The 16,715-nt window shown below is 43.1% G+C and overlaps 1 protein-coding gene across 1 annotated transcript in view; it reads left to right on the top strand.

Moving 5' to 3' along the window:
* Nucleotides 1-16,715, top strand: part of MEST — a 30,459-nt gene that overhangs the window by 4,773 nt on the left and 8,971 nt on the right. Inside the window, exons 2-6 of the mRNA XM_044679926.1 lie at nt 2,698-2,852; nt 13,549-13,628; nt 14,988-15,065; nt 15,158-15,294; nt 15,769-15,827. Coding sequence (XP_044535861.1) covers nt 2,699-2,852; nt 13,549-13,628; nt 14,988-15,065; nt 15,158-15,294; nt 15,769-15,827 — 508 coding nt within the window. The 5' untranslated portion in view covers nt 2,698. The remainder of the gene's footprint in view (nt 1-2,697; nt 2,853-13,548; nt 13,629-14,987; nt 15,066-15,157; nt 15,295-15,768; nt 15,828-16,715) is intronic.

Genomic DNA, 16,715 nt, shown 5'->3' with positions numbered 1-16,715 from the left:
CAGTGGTGGTGGTTGTGGATTCCAGTTGAATTTTTTTGGTGGAAGGGTGTGTGTGCATTGAGATTTTTTTTAACAGGGTGGTAACATTTTGTTTCTTTTTATTTGTAGCTCTCTCTTCTGGACAGCTGTGTGTGTGCCCATGTATAAGGTAGACAGGTCCTGAAGGTTTGGAGAGCACCCAGTAGTTGCTGTGCCTAAATGAGCTCCCAACTGTTCAATGAGTTTGCTTGCCTGAATTGGGAGATGGGGGTTCACATTCTAGTCTGCCACTTACTAGCAACATAGCTTTGGGAGATATCTGCTCAGAGCTCCCCTGTAAAGTAGGAGAAACAGTCCTGGGGCTACCTACCTCAAAGGACTATTGCCCTGTGGCAGTTAGTGTGGGATGGTGAGAAGAGCACTGGTTTTGGAGTTAGAGGTACTGCCTTTGTATCCTTGAAATGACACTTGCTACTTGTGTGACTGGACACTTAATCAGTCTTCGATTTCTTTGTCAGCTATAAAATGAAGGGGTTGGACTCAGTGGCCTTCAAGGTCCCTTCTAGCTCTAAATTTATTCTCCTGTGATCCTAAAGACCTCTTTGAATGTGAATTATTATCATTACTGTTGTTATGATTACTCCCATTATTTCCTGTCCCCTAAATAGTAAGAATCTGGGACTGAATCAGTATTGTTTACAAGTGCACTAGGAACTATAGCTATCCAGGGGAGACCAGAGAAACTTGATTTTTGCTCTTGAGTTACCTTCCAAGGTCTACTCAACTCCCACGGGTGCATTGAGTGTCATCTGGGATTATTCAGCGTCTCAGCTTTGCTTTTGGGAAAGCCTAAGAAACTTGGTGAATAGAAGTTCCTTAAGAGTAAGCCAATAAAAGACAGCCACAATCCACAACCCAGACTCCCCAAGAGATTAGTTACTCTGGGTCATTCCAAAGCTGCTTACTTTAGGATAAGTAACACAGCCAATTCCCTAATTGGGTAGCTTGTTTTTGTCCTATTTCCTCCCATCATGGCATAAATAATTAGTTACAGAACATAAACTCTTCACCTCTATCTTAGAATTCCTTGTTTTCTTCAGGACTCATGTCAAACACCACCTTCTACTTACTCATCTCTCCCAACCCTAAGTGTCACTGCTTCTCCCTCTAAATCTTTCTTTTCTTTTTTCCTCCCTCCCTCCCTCCCTCCCTCCTTTCCTTCCTTCCTCCCTTCCTTCCTTCCTTCCTCCTTCCTTCCTTCCTCCTTCTCTCTCTACCCCCTCTCCCCTTTCCCCTCCTTCCTTCCCTCCATTCATCCTTCTTTCCTTCTCTCCCCCCTCTCTCCTCCTCCTTCCTTCCCTCCCTCCTTCCTTCCATCCATCCATCCATCCATCCATCCATCCATCCATCCATCCTTCCATCTGTCTATCATTGTATTCCCTGGCTATACTATAAGCTCCTTTAAGTCAGACTAGATTCATTTTTGTCTTTGTGTATGTCAAGCCCCTGCTATAGTGCCTGGCACATAGTTGATATTTAATAAGTGCTTGTTGATTGATTGGGATGATATAGGGCAATGGTTTTCAAAGTGTAGTTATCAGACATTTGGGTGGGTATGGGTAACTTAGAGCCCTCCCAAGTGGTCTGGTTTGTCTATTAAAATATTCCTCTGCCAACTCCCTATCTCTGGGAGGTCAGATTTCCTTCATATGCTTCAGTGAAACCATATCTTACAACAGAATAAAGGCAGAAGTAGATATGGGAATCTAGCTGTGTTCTAATAAGCTAGACATTCAAGAGATCTTCAAAATATGAAAAACAATGCCACTTTTCCCAGTAGTTTTTTTTAACTTGGGACAATATAGTAGTTTTTCATAAAAGCATATTATTTAGGTTGACTTGTAATGGATTTGTTATTGTTTTAAAATGAATTAAATATTTTTAGACATATCCATTCTAATCTTGAATATGGTAAATATTGAGAGATATAAGAGCTCTTTGGGGTTCTCAACAATTTTTGAAATGTCAAGAGGCCCTGAGACTAAAACATTTGAGAATAGCTGAGATAAGGCCTTTCTATATTGATGTATATTATAGATATAGCTCTTATTTTAAGACTATTCAGCATTTGATATCTTTTCCCTTTTAGGAGACATATTACAGGGAGAAGGGAGAGATTTATGAGCCAATAATGTAAGCCGAAGGTGAAATGATGCTATTTTTTCCTTGAAAGACTTGGTGAAAATGTTTCCCTGAAGTCCTTTTGCTTTCAGTAAACAGGTCCTTCTCATCTGGGAGTATGCTACTGGAAAAAGAGCCCTGGCCCTGGGGTCAGATAGCCTGAATTCAAATTGCCTGTCTGTGTGACCTTAGACAAGTCCTTTTATCTTCCTCAGCCTCAGTTTCCTCAATCTGTAAATGCAGGGGCCGGCTCCAGTGCTGTGGCCCTTTGACTATAGGCTCTTTTTTGGTTTTGTTTTGAAACAAGTCATCAGAGTCACCCAGAGTCAGAGGAAATGTTGCATAATAAAGGCAGATCTCCATCTTGCCTCAGTGTAGAGATGCAAAGAAAAACATGTGCCAATGTGGCACGTGACTTGCCACAGACTTCAGAACCGTTCGTGGCCCATGATCTGTAGTCGGCTTCCTCCCAGCCTTCCTTGGGAGGCCTTCAGGATCCCCTGTGTGGCTCATGGTAGGTCTCTGCTCTCCCCCCAGGATGAAGGAGTGGTGGATCCAGGTGGGCCTCCTGGGTATCCCACTTCTGGCCGTCTACCTGCACATCCCTCCTCCACAGCTCTCCCCAGAACTCCACTCCTGGAAGTCTTCGGGCAGGTTCTTCACATACAAAGGCTTGAGCATCTTCTACCAAGGTGAGGCTGGGGATGAGCACTGACCCAACCAGAGGTTCTGAGTTTCACTATGGTGGAGGGCAGCTGCCCCTCTCCCTGGTGTCGGCATCCCTTCAGGGCAGATGCTTTTTCATCTTTTTATGGAGTTAAACTTTTTCTTAAATTGTACCTAGAGTTGTGGTTTTGTTAATGTAGGGAGGAAGCTCTCATTAAGAAGAAATAATAGGTGTTTAATAAGTTAGTTTATTTAAGTGAATTTTCAGTGGTTGGGTTTTCTTAACCAGACCTATGATTTAATTGGCTTAAGGAACTTGTGTAGTGGAACTCTCTCTCAGAGTTGCTGAGGTCCCTGAGCAGCAAACATTATTACTTTAAAATGAATTAATAAATAAATATTTTGAAAACATCTATTTGGGAGGTGTGACTAGGTGGTTCAGTGGATAGAGAACCAGGCCTAGTGATGGGAGGTCCTGAGTTCAAATGTGGCCTCAGGACACTTCTTAGCTGTGTGGCCCCGGGCGAGACATTTAATCCACATGGCTTTTTATTTTGAATGCTTTGCACTTTTCTGCCTTAGAACCAATATACCATATTGATGCTAAGATGGAAGGTAAGGGTTTTTAGTGGAAAAAAAAAAGAAAAAGAAAACATATTCGTTTTAATTTCAACTTGTCCAAAATCACAGAGCTGTGTGTGCCAGAGATAGGATGAATCCTCTGGACTTCCCGGCTCAGGCACGCACTTTACTCAGTGAGTTACAAAGAGCATTGACTTTGGAGTGTGAGGAGTTGGGTTTGCATCTCAGCCCTGCTGCTTCCTAGCTATGCTGCTTTGGGCAGGTTGCTTTCCCTCTCTGAGTCTTGGGTTCCTTATCTACAAATTAAAGAGATTATAGTACATGACCCACAACGTTCCTCATAGCTCTGAGTCCTGTGATGGGACCAAACATTCTTGGCTTCCTTTAATCTGATCAGGATCTGTCATCCATCCATATATCCAGACACTTGGGATCAGTTCATATTTTCTTTTTCCCAAAGTGTTTATTCACTGCTCTTACTAGTATCCAACTTTGGTTAGAATGTACCGAAGAAAACAAAAGCCTTTTAAAGAAAATTCTTCCCCTTGGGATAATAAGTTCCTTAAATTTATTGTGTGAAGGAGCACCTTATTTGGCTTTTCCTAAACTTATCCTTTTAGTTTTAAAAGGAGTCCTCGTGGTATCTCTGCTGAGGTTTTAGCAAAGATGTCCACATTCTCCATAGCCATTCCCTTAAAATTGTATCTCTGGAAATGACAATAAAAAAGAGGCTTAAAATCGTAGACTTCAGTGGCTTGGTCTCAGGATCCTTCTCCTCCTCCACTTCCAGGATGTGGGGGTGGTGACACCAGTTCAGTGTTTGGGGGAAAAAAAAACCTGCCCGGGCTTCAAGACTAGCTTAGAGGCTATATCTGCATTCACTTATTTCCCTCAAGCACCTGCCATGTGTCTGACCCTAGGAGGGGAAAGGCAACAAATAAGACAGCTCCTGTCCTTAAGCAGCTTAGCTTTATTGAGAGAGGAAAAAGTTTGTGCCTGAATAAGTAATAATCTCCCTCTGCTAGACACAGGCACTGTGGTGCAGAGGGAACATCCAAGTTCCAATTCATCCTCAGACACTGAGGAGCTGTGTGACCGTGGGAAAGTCACTTAACTTCTGCCTGCCAACAGTACCCCCCAGGGTTGTTTTGAGAATAAAATGAGCTCTCTTTCCTGCTCTCTCCCTTCCTTTCTCTTCTCTTCTCTCCCCTTTCCCCCAACCCCCCATCTCTCTCCTCTCTTTTTCTCTCCCTCTTCCCCTCTATTTCCCCCCTCTTCTTTTCTTTCCCCCTTTCCCTCTTTGTCTCTCTGTCTGTCTGTCTGCCTTTCTCTTTCCATCCCTCCTCTCTCTCCCCCTCTCTCCCTTCCCCCCCACCCTGGTCTCTCCCATTCCCTTCTTCCATCCTGAAAGTCAGATGGAAAGGTTCTGTGGTCCTCTGGGTAAAGCAGTTGTTAGAGCCTCTTTTTTATTGTCATTTCCAGGGATACAATCACATCTAACTTCTGATGTTAAACCATTTGACATGTTAGGGGCAAGATCTTCCTTTTCTGGGTCTTCAGTCCTGGCAGCTTATGTCCCAGGATAATGGCTGGTGGCTGAGGGTGGGAGGCAGTGCTTCCCCCAAGGCAAGGGAGAGGCAAAGGAAGGAAGCAGTGAGGGAGAAAGGCAGAGATGTGTGTGTATATATGTGTGTAAATATAAAAATGCTGGCTATTATATCTCTATACACACACGTGTATATATATATATATATTAGCTAGCATTTATTTATCATTTTTTTTAGAAGCAAAGGAACTTTATTTGCAAAGAGGCAAATTTAGGCTCAAGATAATGAAAAATTTAATACTGATTATTCCAACGTATTCCAACGCGAGATTGACTATACTTGGAAGTTGCTGGGTTCCTTCTCACCAAAGGTCTTCAAACCTAGGTTAGATGAACACTTGTCTGGTTTATTGCACAGGGGATTCTTCTTCAGGTACTGGTCAGACTAGATATGTTTGATCTGTAAGGTTCTATGATATTCATGAAGCAGGATGCCAGCTAAGTGGCTCCTACCTCATAAGAATTAATGAATGTCCAGCAGACCTCTAGTTGTCAACCCTTTGATTCTTTTTCTGTGGCACTGTATTATGTCCCTGAGAATTTCCAGGCTGGAGATGGAGATGGGTCTCTTATTGATGGTCCCTTGTGCAGTGGTTCACTCCTTTGCATTCTGGATATCTAAGGAACACTAGGACTGTTTTTAAGTAGATGTTAAAGGGAGTTAAAAAAAAGCTTGAGGATGTTTGTAGCTCTGAATCCTACTGATCAATGGTACACCTTGGCTCAATCTATATATGCTATTTTTCATTTGTGTGTCCACATAGGAATTTTTGTAAGCATCTATTTGCTTATATCATGAAGAGCTATAAGATGTTAGCATTAGTGCTTTCCCAGAGGTGGCCTTTTAATTCCCAAGATGTTCTTATCAAACCCACCCTGATATCTATTTGAATTTTTAAAACTCACAATGCTTTCTAAGTCCCTTGAGGGTAGTATTATATATAAAGTCTCATACATGGAAGGCTTCCCTAGGGTGTTTTAACAAAAAGTATTGTGCAGAGTAGATACCAACCAACCATTGTTTACTGAATAAATAGGTCTTAACTCACAAATGAAAGAACAATTAGCCCTACTATGGTAATAAGTTATGTGGTAATAACTTCGTTTTCTGAAAAGGCATGGGATGTTCATTTTATTTGGCCTATATTTACCTGTATTTGCACAGGATAGTCAAGAATATTCATACTTCCTTTCATGTTGCTCTACTGATTCTAAAGAACACATCATTTCACAGCCATGTTCTCCATTTAGTGAAGTCAATTTAGATCATTTTGCATATATCATTATATGTGTATTCACATTATATTATATGTGTATTCACATTATATTATATGTGTATTCACATTACATTATATGTGCATTCACATATAAATTACTACTTTGGTTCTAAATGACATATCACTGTGAATCTAAATATATAAAGCACAGATAGGTATTAAAGCTTCCTTTATGGTGAGAACATGGCCACGTGATTAAAAAAAAGCCATTTGGAAATACTATTAAGATTATGAGTCAACCTAAAAAATATTGAGGTGATTCTTGTAAATACAAGATTCCTTTTAGCTCTCTTTTCCTAATTTTCCCTTTACCATTCTTATCTCTTTAACTCTTCAAGGAATTCTTGTTGGATTCGTCAAGTTAGCATTTTTCTATGAGGCTTTTTTCAGTAGTTGTTTTCACTTTGTTGTCTTCTGAATTTCTGTCTTGGTCTTCTCCTGCATGACTGTCTCATCACCAATACTGTCTTCTGTTTATTTAAATACAATAAAACTTCATGGATGTATCCTCCCAGGAAACATTGGCATTTAGTAGACTGTCACTATAAAAAGGTTGGCGCATTGACACATCAAGCAGTTGCTGTGATGTACTAACCATCCACGAATATAGGAAGCACAGAAAGTATGTTCACAAGAAGCTTGGAAAGAAAGGGTCTTCCAAAACATCTTGGCAGATGCAGCACAACAATCCTTCATTGCTGTATTCAACAAAATGGTCATTGTCATAACCCATTTTTCTTATTACGTTTCAACCCTCTTCCTTCCCACATCTGTGCCCAGACTCTGGCTCACGAGAAGGAAAAAAAATAGCTAGCATTTATATAATACTTTAAGATTTGCAAGCCATTTTACCAATAAAATTTCTTCTTTTTTTTTTCCACAACCACCTTGGGAGGTAGGTGCTGTTATTTCTCCCGTTTTACAGTTGAAAAAAGTGAGGCAGGATGAGATTCATCAGTGGCTCTGGGTCACATGACTACTAAGATAGGTCAAATTGCAACTTGGGTCTTCCTGACTTCAACCCCAGAGCTCTGTTCAGAAGAGGCCATGGCTTCTTCCCCTCATACTTTTCCTCTCTTGAGCCCTTCCCACATCATTTTGGCTGGTCCCTTTTTCATCCCTCACTTATAACCTTCTCTGTCTCTCTCTCCTTGTCATCTAACTCTCAAGCCCCTTTCCCTCCCTCCCTTCTTCCTCTTTTCTCTCATTGTAGAGACACAAAAGCCCTCGTAATTCAATGTTTTCTTTGAGCAGATCCTTTGAATGGGAAATCCCCAGTGAGATTGCTGGCCCCTGGACCAGAAAACTCATTGCTGTGTGTGCCTAGTAGATAATGATAAATGGATTTTTCCCCCTTCTCACCTGGCACCTGGTGACGGACATCTCCTTAGAAGCCCGGGGTGACCCCAGGACAGGTTCACAGGTTCTTCTTGTGCTAGAGCTGTGCCTTAGCTGACGGATCATGCATGTGTTGTGTCAGTGCCTTCTAAAGTTCTTTCAGGGCAAGACCAAGAAAGAAAAATATTTTTTAAAGGATCCTTATATAGTAAAGCTGAGAAATTAGAAGCAGTTTGTTCTGAATTCTCTCATTTTTCTCACTCCAACCTACACATCTCTGTCAGGGGCTCTTAATCTTTTTTGTATTATGGACTCTTTGGGCAGTCCAGAGAAGCCTCTGACCCCTTCTCAGACTATTTTTTAAATGCATAAAATAAAATACATAGGACTATAAAGGAAGCCAATTATATTGAAGTACAATGATCAAAATATTAAAAAACAAAAACCCACGTTCACAGACCCAAAGTTAAAAATTCTTAATCTTCATGTTCCATCCTTTCCTCTTTTGCCTTTTGTCCTTCCTCACCAGCCACCCCCCTTCCTCAAGGCCAATTCCTTTCTTGTGCTATCGATCTGATCCCTTCCTGCCTTCTTCCACCATTCCCCCCATCCCTCTCATCTTTAGCCCTTCCTGACCTCCTACTACCTTTTGGCTTTGACCTCAACACAGTCATCTGGAACTGGCCTTTCTGAGGTTACCAGTGAGCCCCTAAATGTCCTTTTCTTCAGACCTCATTCTCCTACACTTCTCTGTAACTTTAGATACTCTTTCCCTCTCTCCCCTTCCATGTCTGTCTCTCCTCTTGTCTCTTTCTCTCTTTCTCTATCTCGAACTGTTTGTCCCACAGATAATCAAGCTCTTCACATCCATAGCAGAACTCATTATTTTTCCCCTCAAAATTCTCTTGAACTTGCTCAGCCCTAGCAAGGGCTCCAGTGTCTTCCCTGTCACTTAGGTTTGCAGTCTTAGTGTGTTATACTTGATTCTTGCCCATAATTCTCCCCATATCTCCGACCTATTGCCAAGTGTTTCTGCCTTCATAACGTTTCTCTCATACAGCTGACACCAAGTACAGGCTCTCTTCACCTCTTCTTGCCTGTTAGTGCAGGGACTTTCTTTTTTATTTATTTAAAACATTTTTTTTATTTTGAATATTTCCCCATAGTTACATATTTCATGTTCTTTCCCTCTCCCCCAAACCCCCCTAGTCCCACCTTAGCCAACACACAATTCCACTTGGTCTTACATGTATCATTAATCAAGACCTAATTCCATATTATTAGAGTTATCGTTTAGTGTCTACATCCCCAATAATATCTCCATCAGCCCATGTGTTCAAGCAACTGTTTTTCTTCTGTGTTTCTCCTCCCACAGTTCTTCCTCTGAATGTGGATAGTTTTCTTTCTCATAAGTCCCTCAGCCTTGCTCTGGATTCTTGCATTACTGCTAGTAGAGAAGTCCATTATGTTTCATTGTACCACAGTGTATCAGTCACTGTGTACAATGTTCTTCTAGATAGTGCAGGGACTTTCTAAAGATGTATGTATATATAAAATGATGTCTTGCTTGTTTCTGTTTATCAGTTCTTTCTCTGGAGGTGGACATTCATAAGCCTTTCTTCAAACAATATTTCTGTTGCTATATGTAATGTTCTCTTGGTTCTGCTCATTTCACTCTTCATAACTTCATGTAGGCCTCTCTGTATTTTTCTGAATTAGTTAATTTAATATTAAAATAAAAAATTTAATTTAAATTATAATAAATAATATAAATATTCATTACTATAATTTATTATAATTAAACAGAATATATTTTATTAAAAGAATTAATTGTAATTAAATAAAATATTTATCATCAATCATAAGTAAACATAATTATTAATACAATTAATCACAATATAATTCATTAATATAATTAACCATCTATTATAATTAAATAGAATTCATTAATACAATTATTAATTATAACTAAATGTATTGATATAAATATAAATAATTAAAATTAAAAATTAATCTGTTTGTCATTTCTTATGCCATAATAGTATTCCATCACAATCATATGCCACAGTTTGTTTAGCCATTCTGCAAAGAGAGCTGCTATATTTTAGAACATAGGTTTTCTTTGTTTTTCCCTTTTTCCCCTATCTCTTTGAGACACAGACCCAACAATGGTATTTCTGGGTCCAAAGGTATACACACTTTTATAACTTTTGGGGTATAATTCCAGATTGTGCTCTAGAATGGTTGGATCATTTCACAGATCCACCAATAGTGTGTAAGTGTTCCCATTTTTCCACATCGCCTCCAACATTTGTTATTTTGTCCTTTTATCATTTTAGCCTATCTGGTAGATGTGAGATGATATCTCAGAATTATTATGATTTGCATTTCTCATATCAATAATGATTTAGAACATTTTTATGTGGTTATATGTGGTGTCAATTTCATCATCCAAAAGCTATCTGTTCATATCTTTTGAGCATTTCTCAGTCGGGGAATGGCTCATGTTATAAATTTGATGTTCTCTATACATTTTGGATATAAGACCTCTATCTGAGAAACTGTCTATAAAATTTTTTCCCTCATTTTCTGCTTTCCTTCTAATCTTGGCTATATATTAGTTTTATTTGTACAAAATCTTTCTAATGTCATCAAAATTATCCATTTTTCACTTCACAATGCTTTCTGTCTCTTGTTTGTTCATAATAATATATTCCCAATTCTTCTAACTTGCTTATGATTCTCCCTTTATGCCTAGGCCATGTATCCATTTTGTTCTTATCTTGATAAATGGTATAAAATATTGGTCCATATCTAGTTTCTGCCAGACTGCTTTCAAGTTTACCCAGTAATTTTTTAAAAACTTTATTGTCATGCAAAACACACTTCCAGTTGGTCATTGTTGTAAAAGCAAACTCATACATAGCCAAAACCGCAAAGTAAACCATAAATACACTGTTGGGAAGGACAACTTCAACAGTTCTTTCTCTCGATGTGGATAGCATTCCTTGTTATAAGTCTTTCAGGATTGTCCCAGATCATTGCATAGCTGAGAGTAGCCAAGTTTTCACAGATAATCATCATCCAATATTGCTGTTACTGTGTATAATGTTCTCCTGGTTCTGCTTGTTTCACTCTGCATCAGTCCATGAAGGTCTTTATAGCTCTTTATGAAATCATCCTGTTCATCATTTCTTACAGCACAATAGTATTCCATCACCAATATATGCCACAATTTATTCAGCCATTCTCCAGTTGAGGGACATCCCTTTAGTTTCCAATTCTTTGCCACCACAAAAAGAGCTGCTATATTTTTGTACAAGTAGGTCTTTCCCCCTTTCTTATTATCTTTTTACCCAATAATTTTTTGCCAGATAGTGAATTCTTGTCTCCCAGTTTCAGGCACAAAGTTACCATAATCCTTTAAAAGTTTTAAAATTAATTATTAATTAAATTATGTTATTAATGTATTATCTATTATTATATGTTTATCTATGACTTCCCCCCCCTTTTTATTTAGAATATTTTCCATGGTTACATGATTCATGATCCCCCACTTCTCTTTTTCTTCCCCACTCCCGAAGCTGACAAGCAGTTCCACTGGGTTATACATGTATCATTGTTCAGAATTTATTTCCATGTTATTCATATTTGCAGTAGAGTGATCTTTTAACATCAGAACCCTAATCACATCTCTATTGCTCTACGTGATCAAGCATATATTTTTCTAATGCATTTCTGCTCCCACAGTTCTTTCTCTAGATGTGGATAGCATTCTTTCTCCTAAGTTCCTCTGGGTTATCCTGGATCATTGCATTACTGCTGGTAGAAAAGTCCATTACATTCAATTGCACCACAGTGTATCCGTCTCTGGGTACAATGTTCTTAAGGCGCTGCTCCTTTTGCTCTGCATCAATTCCTGGAGGTCATTCCAGTTCACATGGAATTCCTCCAGTTCATTATTCCTTTGAGCATAATAGTATTCCAACACCAACAGATAACCACAATTTGTTCAGCCATTCCCCAATCGAAGGGCATCCCCTCATTTTCCAATTTTTTTTTGCCACTATAAAAGGCACAGCTATAAATATTTTTGTACAAGTCTTTTTCCTTATCTCTTTGGGGTATAAACCCAGCAGTGGTGTATGGCTGGATCAAAGGGAGTTTTATATATATATATATATTTTTTTTATTATATATATAATAAAAATTAATTAAAGCTATTTTACTATAGTATAAATTATAAGACAGAGTGGCAAGGGCTAGACAGTTGGGTTTAAGTGACTTGTCCAGGGTCACCCAGCTAGGCAGTGTCTGAGACCCCATTTGAACCTCAGACCTCCATCTCTGGGTCTGGCTCTCTATCCATGGAGAGTTTGATTTTTAAAGGTTTGCACAGTCTGCCTTCTCCCTCCCTTTCCAGTCCTTTTCCCCATATGGGCCTTTTCTGTCATTCTTCCGGGCTCTTTTGACAGTGTACCTGTCTTCTGGCCTTCCTCCATGCCTGGCATATCAGCCCTCTTGCCTCTAACATGTGGCCTCCCAGGCCTCTTTTGAGCCTGGGCTCTGGCCCTCCTAGGAGCCTTTTCCCCTGGGCTGAGCTGAGTGCTAGTCTATAAGGCTTGATACACAGCACTGTATTAGGTTGGGAGCTTCCCAAGGGCTGAGATGGTGCTTTATCTTTCCCTGATCCCCAGTGCTCCCTGACCTCTGGGTCTTGGGCTCTGACCACGTCCAAAGCTGCAGGGAAACCACGGGGCAGTGGGGGTGGGGGTTGGGGTTGTCACCCAGGCCTCAGCCCCATCAGGCATGGAGGGGAGGAATGAGGATGGGGCCCCCAGGCTGGGCTGCTCCAAGGGAAGGAGTCTGAGACCCTGCCCAGGAGCCAGGCCTCGACTTCTCCTGCCCTCAGGCTCCCAAAGCTTGGGCTCTCCTTTGATTCTGGGCCCCCCCCCCCCAGTCAGGCTCCAGTGCCTTGGGTAATGGGTAATGGGAATCCAAGGGAGTTAAGAGTGCTCTCTGCCTCCAGAGAGAGCACTGCTGGCATTGAAATATGGCTAAAAGCAGACGATTTTTCACTTATTTGGGTTTTTATGATCATTCACTTACAAAAACGAATACTATAGAAATACATTTTGCATGAAAATACATGTATAACACAGAAGAAAAAATAAAACTTAAAAAAAATCCGCACTCAAGGGTCTGGCTTCTCAGGGCAGTGAATGTTGATATTGGGCTTGGAGACAGGAAGAATGGAGTTAAAATCTGACGTTAGAGCTTTATTAGCTGTGTGACCCTAGGCAAGTCACAATGTCTGTTTTGCCTCCATTTCCTTATCTGTAAAATGGAGATAGTAATAGCCTCTCTCTTCCAGAGTTGTTGGGAAGATGAAATGAAATCGTGTGTAAAGTGCTTTGCAAACCCTAAAAAGCTATACAGATGCTGACTAATTATCAGCATGAACCTGGGCTTTCTGAGGCTCAGGATCTCGGGGAAAACACAGAACTGTCAGAGCCAATAGTAGGCCAATTCCATATTATTTTTACCAGCTCATTAGTGGACCTGGGCTTGTCAGTAACAAACCTGCATGCCTCCCTTACCTTCTGTCTTAAATTCAATACTAAATATGGGTTCCAAGGCAGAAGAGCAGCAGGGGCTGGTTCATTGGGGTCACACATTGAGGCAGTGTCCAAGGCCAGATTTAAACCTAGGACTTCTGTCTCCAGGCCTGACTCTCCAAGGAGCCACCCAGGGAACCCAAACCTGCAGATTCATTTCTGAACGTTCTTTCATTTGGACTCTTCATTTCTGAGAGAATTGCCTCTCCTCCAAACTCATCTTTGTGAGAGTGAGTCCACTGGGCTTGTGGCTGCTTGGTGGGGTTACCCCCTGATGCCCCCATTCTCTCTTTCTCCTCAGACTCCTGGGGTGCAGTCGGGAGTTCAGAAATTGTGGTGCTTTTACATGGCTTTCCAACCTCGAGCTATGACTGGTTCAAGGTGAGACGAGAGAGACCCGGCTCCTGGGCTTGCAGAGACAGTCACAGCAAAACGACAACAATCATTCCAGACCTGAGGATGCCCTCCCCCCCCCCCCCAAGTCTCTTTGGACACTTTGTAGATAAAGATTCCTTTTTCACAGTGTAATTCTCCTGTGATCCTCAGTGACTGTTATTGAACGCCTACTCTGTGCCAGCAAAAATGAATCTTTCCCCTGATGAGCCGTTCTATCAGGAAAATGCATATATACCAATAAATAGGAATCCGTACAGGGTAATTTGGTGGGGAGGCCCTTGCCACTCTCCTCTAGAAAGTGGTGGGAACTGGAACCAAGAGAAGCAAAAGAAATTGGAGTCTTGTTCTTCCCATCTCGCTCAGTTCAGATACTATAGATGGCATCCATGGGGGGTGGGGGTGTGCTTTCAGCTTGTGGCCTTGCCCAGAGCTTTGGTCTCCTCATCTGTTCAATGGGGATAATGGTCTTTGGGTTGCCTACCAGAGGACTACCATAAGGATCAAATGGAATGTCAGGGCAGGATGCTTTGCCCACATCACAGAGCTCCATACACAAAGCTTTGGGTTTAAGCTCCTCTGTAAGATGGGGATAATGACTGGCCCACTGAATGGGGCTATGATTGGGATGTGGGCATAGTTTTGTTTATATCTCACCCTTCGCCTTCCAAGTCAGGCCCCATGCCCGTCCTGAGAAAATGAAGCTGTGTCTGGTCCTTCAGTCCGCCTAGAAGGACAGCTTTTATTTATTAATAAATAAGCCTGTGCTAAATAATAATAATAATTATAAAAGAGCTAACACTTCTATGTGCCAAGTGCAGTGCTAAGCACTTCCTTATTGTTATCTCGTTGGATCCTTACAACAACCCCTGGAGGTAGGTGCTCTTATGATGCCCATTTTACCAATGAGGAAACTGAGGCATAGGTGAAATGACTCGAGTGCCAAGGCTTGTGTAGCTAGTAGGGGTTGTAGATTGGATTTGAACACAGGGTGGCCTGCCTCTAGTTTGTCACTCCCAGGAACACAGTGAATTGCAGGAATGGATTGTAAATTCATGTATTCATTCCTGCAGAAAGGTGGTGTCAGCCAAAGACTGGGAAACTCCTAGCCTTGGACTTTCAATCCAGTTTTGTCTTGAGCGCCTGGCAGATGCTGGGCCATTTGTTTTCCTTCTCAGTGCCAGGATTAGAAGAGAAACCCCTCAGGGGCGGACCTGGATCTGAAGAAGGCCAGGGGGCGGCTCTTTAGCAGACTTTGAAGGCTTGTGCTGGAATAAGAGCCCTCCTGGGGGAGGTGTGAGGGGCAGCCTGGGCGATGGGGACTGAGCTCACAGGTCTCTTTTGCAGATCTGGGAGGGTCTGACCCAGCGCTTTCACCGGGTGATCGCCCTTGATTTCCTAGGCTTTGGCTTCAGCGACAAGCCAGTGAGTATCGGCTCTGGAGGGAGGGCTGGAGTGGGAGAGTGGCTTCCCCCCCTGGCACTCAGGCCTCAGGCCTGCTTCGCATCTCTCCGCAGAGGCCCCATCAGTACTCCATCTTTGAGCAGGCCAGCATCGTGGAGGGGCTGCTGGGACAGCTAGGGCTTCAGAACCAAAGAATTCACCTCCTGTCTCATGACTACGGGGACACAGTGGCTCAGGAGCTGCTCTACAGGTGGGTTCCTGTGGGAACCGGAGGCCTTCCAGGCTGAGAAGCTTGGCTAAGAGCCTGCACAGCGCGGGGTACAGGGCCTGCAGTGGGGAAGACTCCTCTTCCAGGGTTCAGTTGTGGCCTCAGATGCTTACTGGCTGTGTGCTGGCCCCAGATGGTCTCATCTGGACAATAAGCTGGAGAAAGAGAGGGCCCAACAGTCCAGCGATTAGGCCAGGAGAACCCCAGGGGGCCCCGGAGGCACCAGACAGGCCCGAGGGGACCTACGGAGTGCCTACTACAGCTCCTGCCCTCTGGTCCAGAAGCTCAGGATTTCCCTGTCACAGTCTGTCACTTCTCTCCCGTTTCTGGCGCATTGTACTTGGGCCACAGCCCTGTGGCAGATCGGGGCCTCCTGGGTGTGGATGTGCTGCCCTAGGGGGTGCTCCCTAGTGTTCCGGGATCCAAACTCAGTCACTCCTCCTTCCCCGTCCGTAGGTACGAGCGGAACCGGACCGGCAGGCTTCTCATCGGCAGCCTTTGTCTGTCCAATGGAGGTAACTGCCCGCAGCGAGGTGGGAACCCCAGGGAACGGGCAGGCCCAGTGGGTGTCTAGGTCTCAGGATGCCGAGGGCGGGGCGGGGCGGGGCGTGAGCGAAGCCACCGAGGCTTCCTGTTGAAATTGTGCTGTTCCCAGAGTCCCCTTCGCCAGGGCCTCAGTCCCGTTACTGACCGCTTCTCCAGCAGTCTGAACCGAAGCGAGGCAGAGGCCCAGGGTTCCGTGCTTTTGTCCCCCTGACCCAACGGTGGCCTGGCTGTCTTTCCTTGCTCTCAAGGGAGGGGGCGGGGCACCTCATTGATGATGCTTTGGCGGTGAAGTCCCGGCTACTGGGGGCTACTTGTGGAAGTGAGTTTCCTTTTTTATAAAAAAAAAAAATGCATTATTTAACATTAAAACCACAACTTGAGTTTCAAATTCTCCCTCCTGGCGAGTAAGCGAACTATTTTCTGTGCATTTCAGCAAATGAGCCCAAACCCAAAGGGTTGGTTGTCATCCTCCGGGACTTTCCTTACAAGGCCCCTGGGGGACAAGGTTCCCCACCCCCCCCTCCCCGGGCGGGAGCAGGAGAAATCTTTTGGGGATGGAGGGCGGAGGCTTTGTTCCGGAGGGAATCCCAGCCCCTCCGCGGTCAGAGATGGGGGAGCTGGGCCTCAGGCCTTGCCCCTCCTCTTCCTTCCAAGCCTGGGGGCTTCCCTTAGGCCACACGGTCAAAGACCGGAAAGCATGAAGCCCGCCCAAGGGAGAGTCGAGCCCCACCCCCCATCCCCTACCCAGTTTGCCGCGGAGGCACACACTGAGGGGGGCCGGGCTGGGAGATTCCGAGGAGATCTGAATGGGATGGGCTTTTGCCCCACTGTTTGACCCCTAGAGACCACAGTTTTTT

This window comes from Gracilinanus agilis, chromosome 5 (genome assembly GCF_016433145.1).
Source record: "Gracilinanus agilis isolate LMUSP501 chromosome 5, AgileGrace, whole genome shotgun sequence".
Lineage (NCBI taxonomy): Eukaryota > Metazoa > Chordata > Mammalia > Didelphimorphia > Didelphidae > Gracilinanus > Gracilinanus agilis.
The sequence above is the reverse complement of the archived record's forward strand: the minus strand, read 5'-3'. Positions and strand labels throughout refer to the sequence as shown.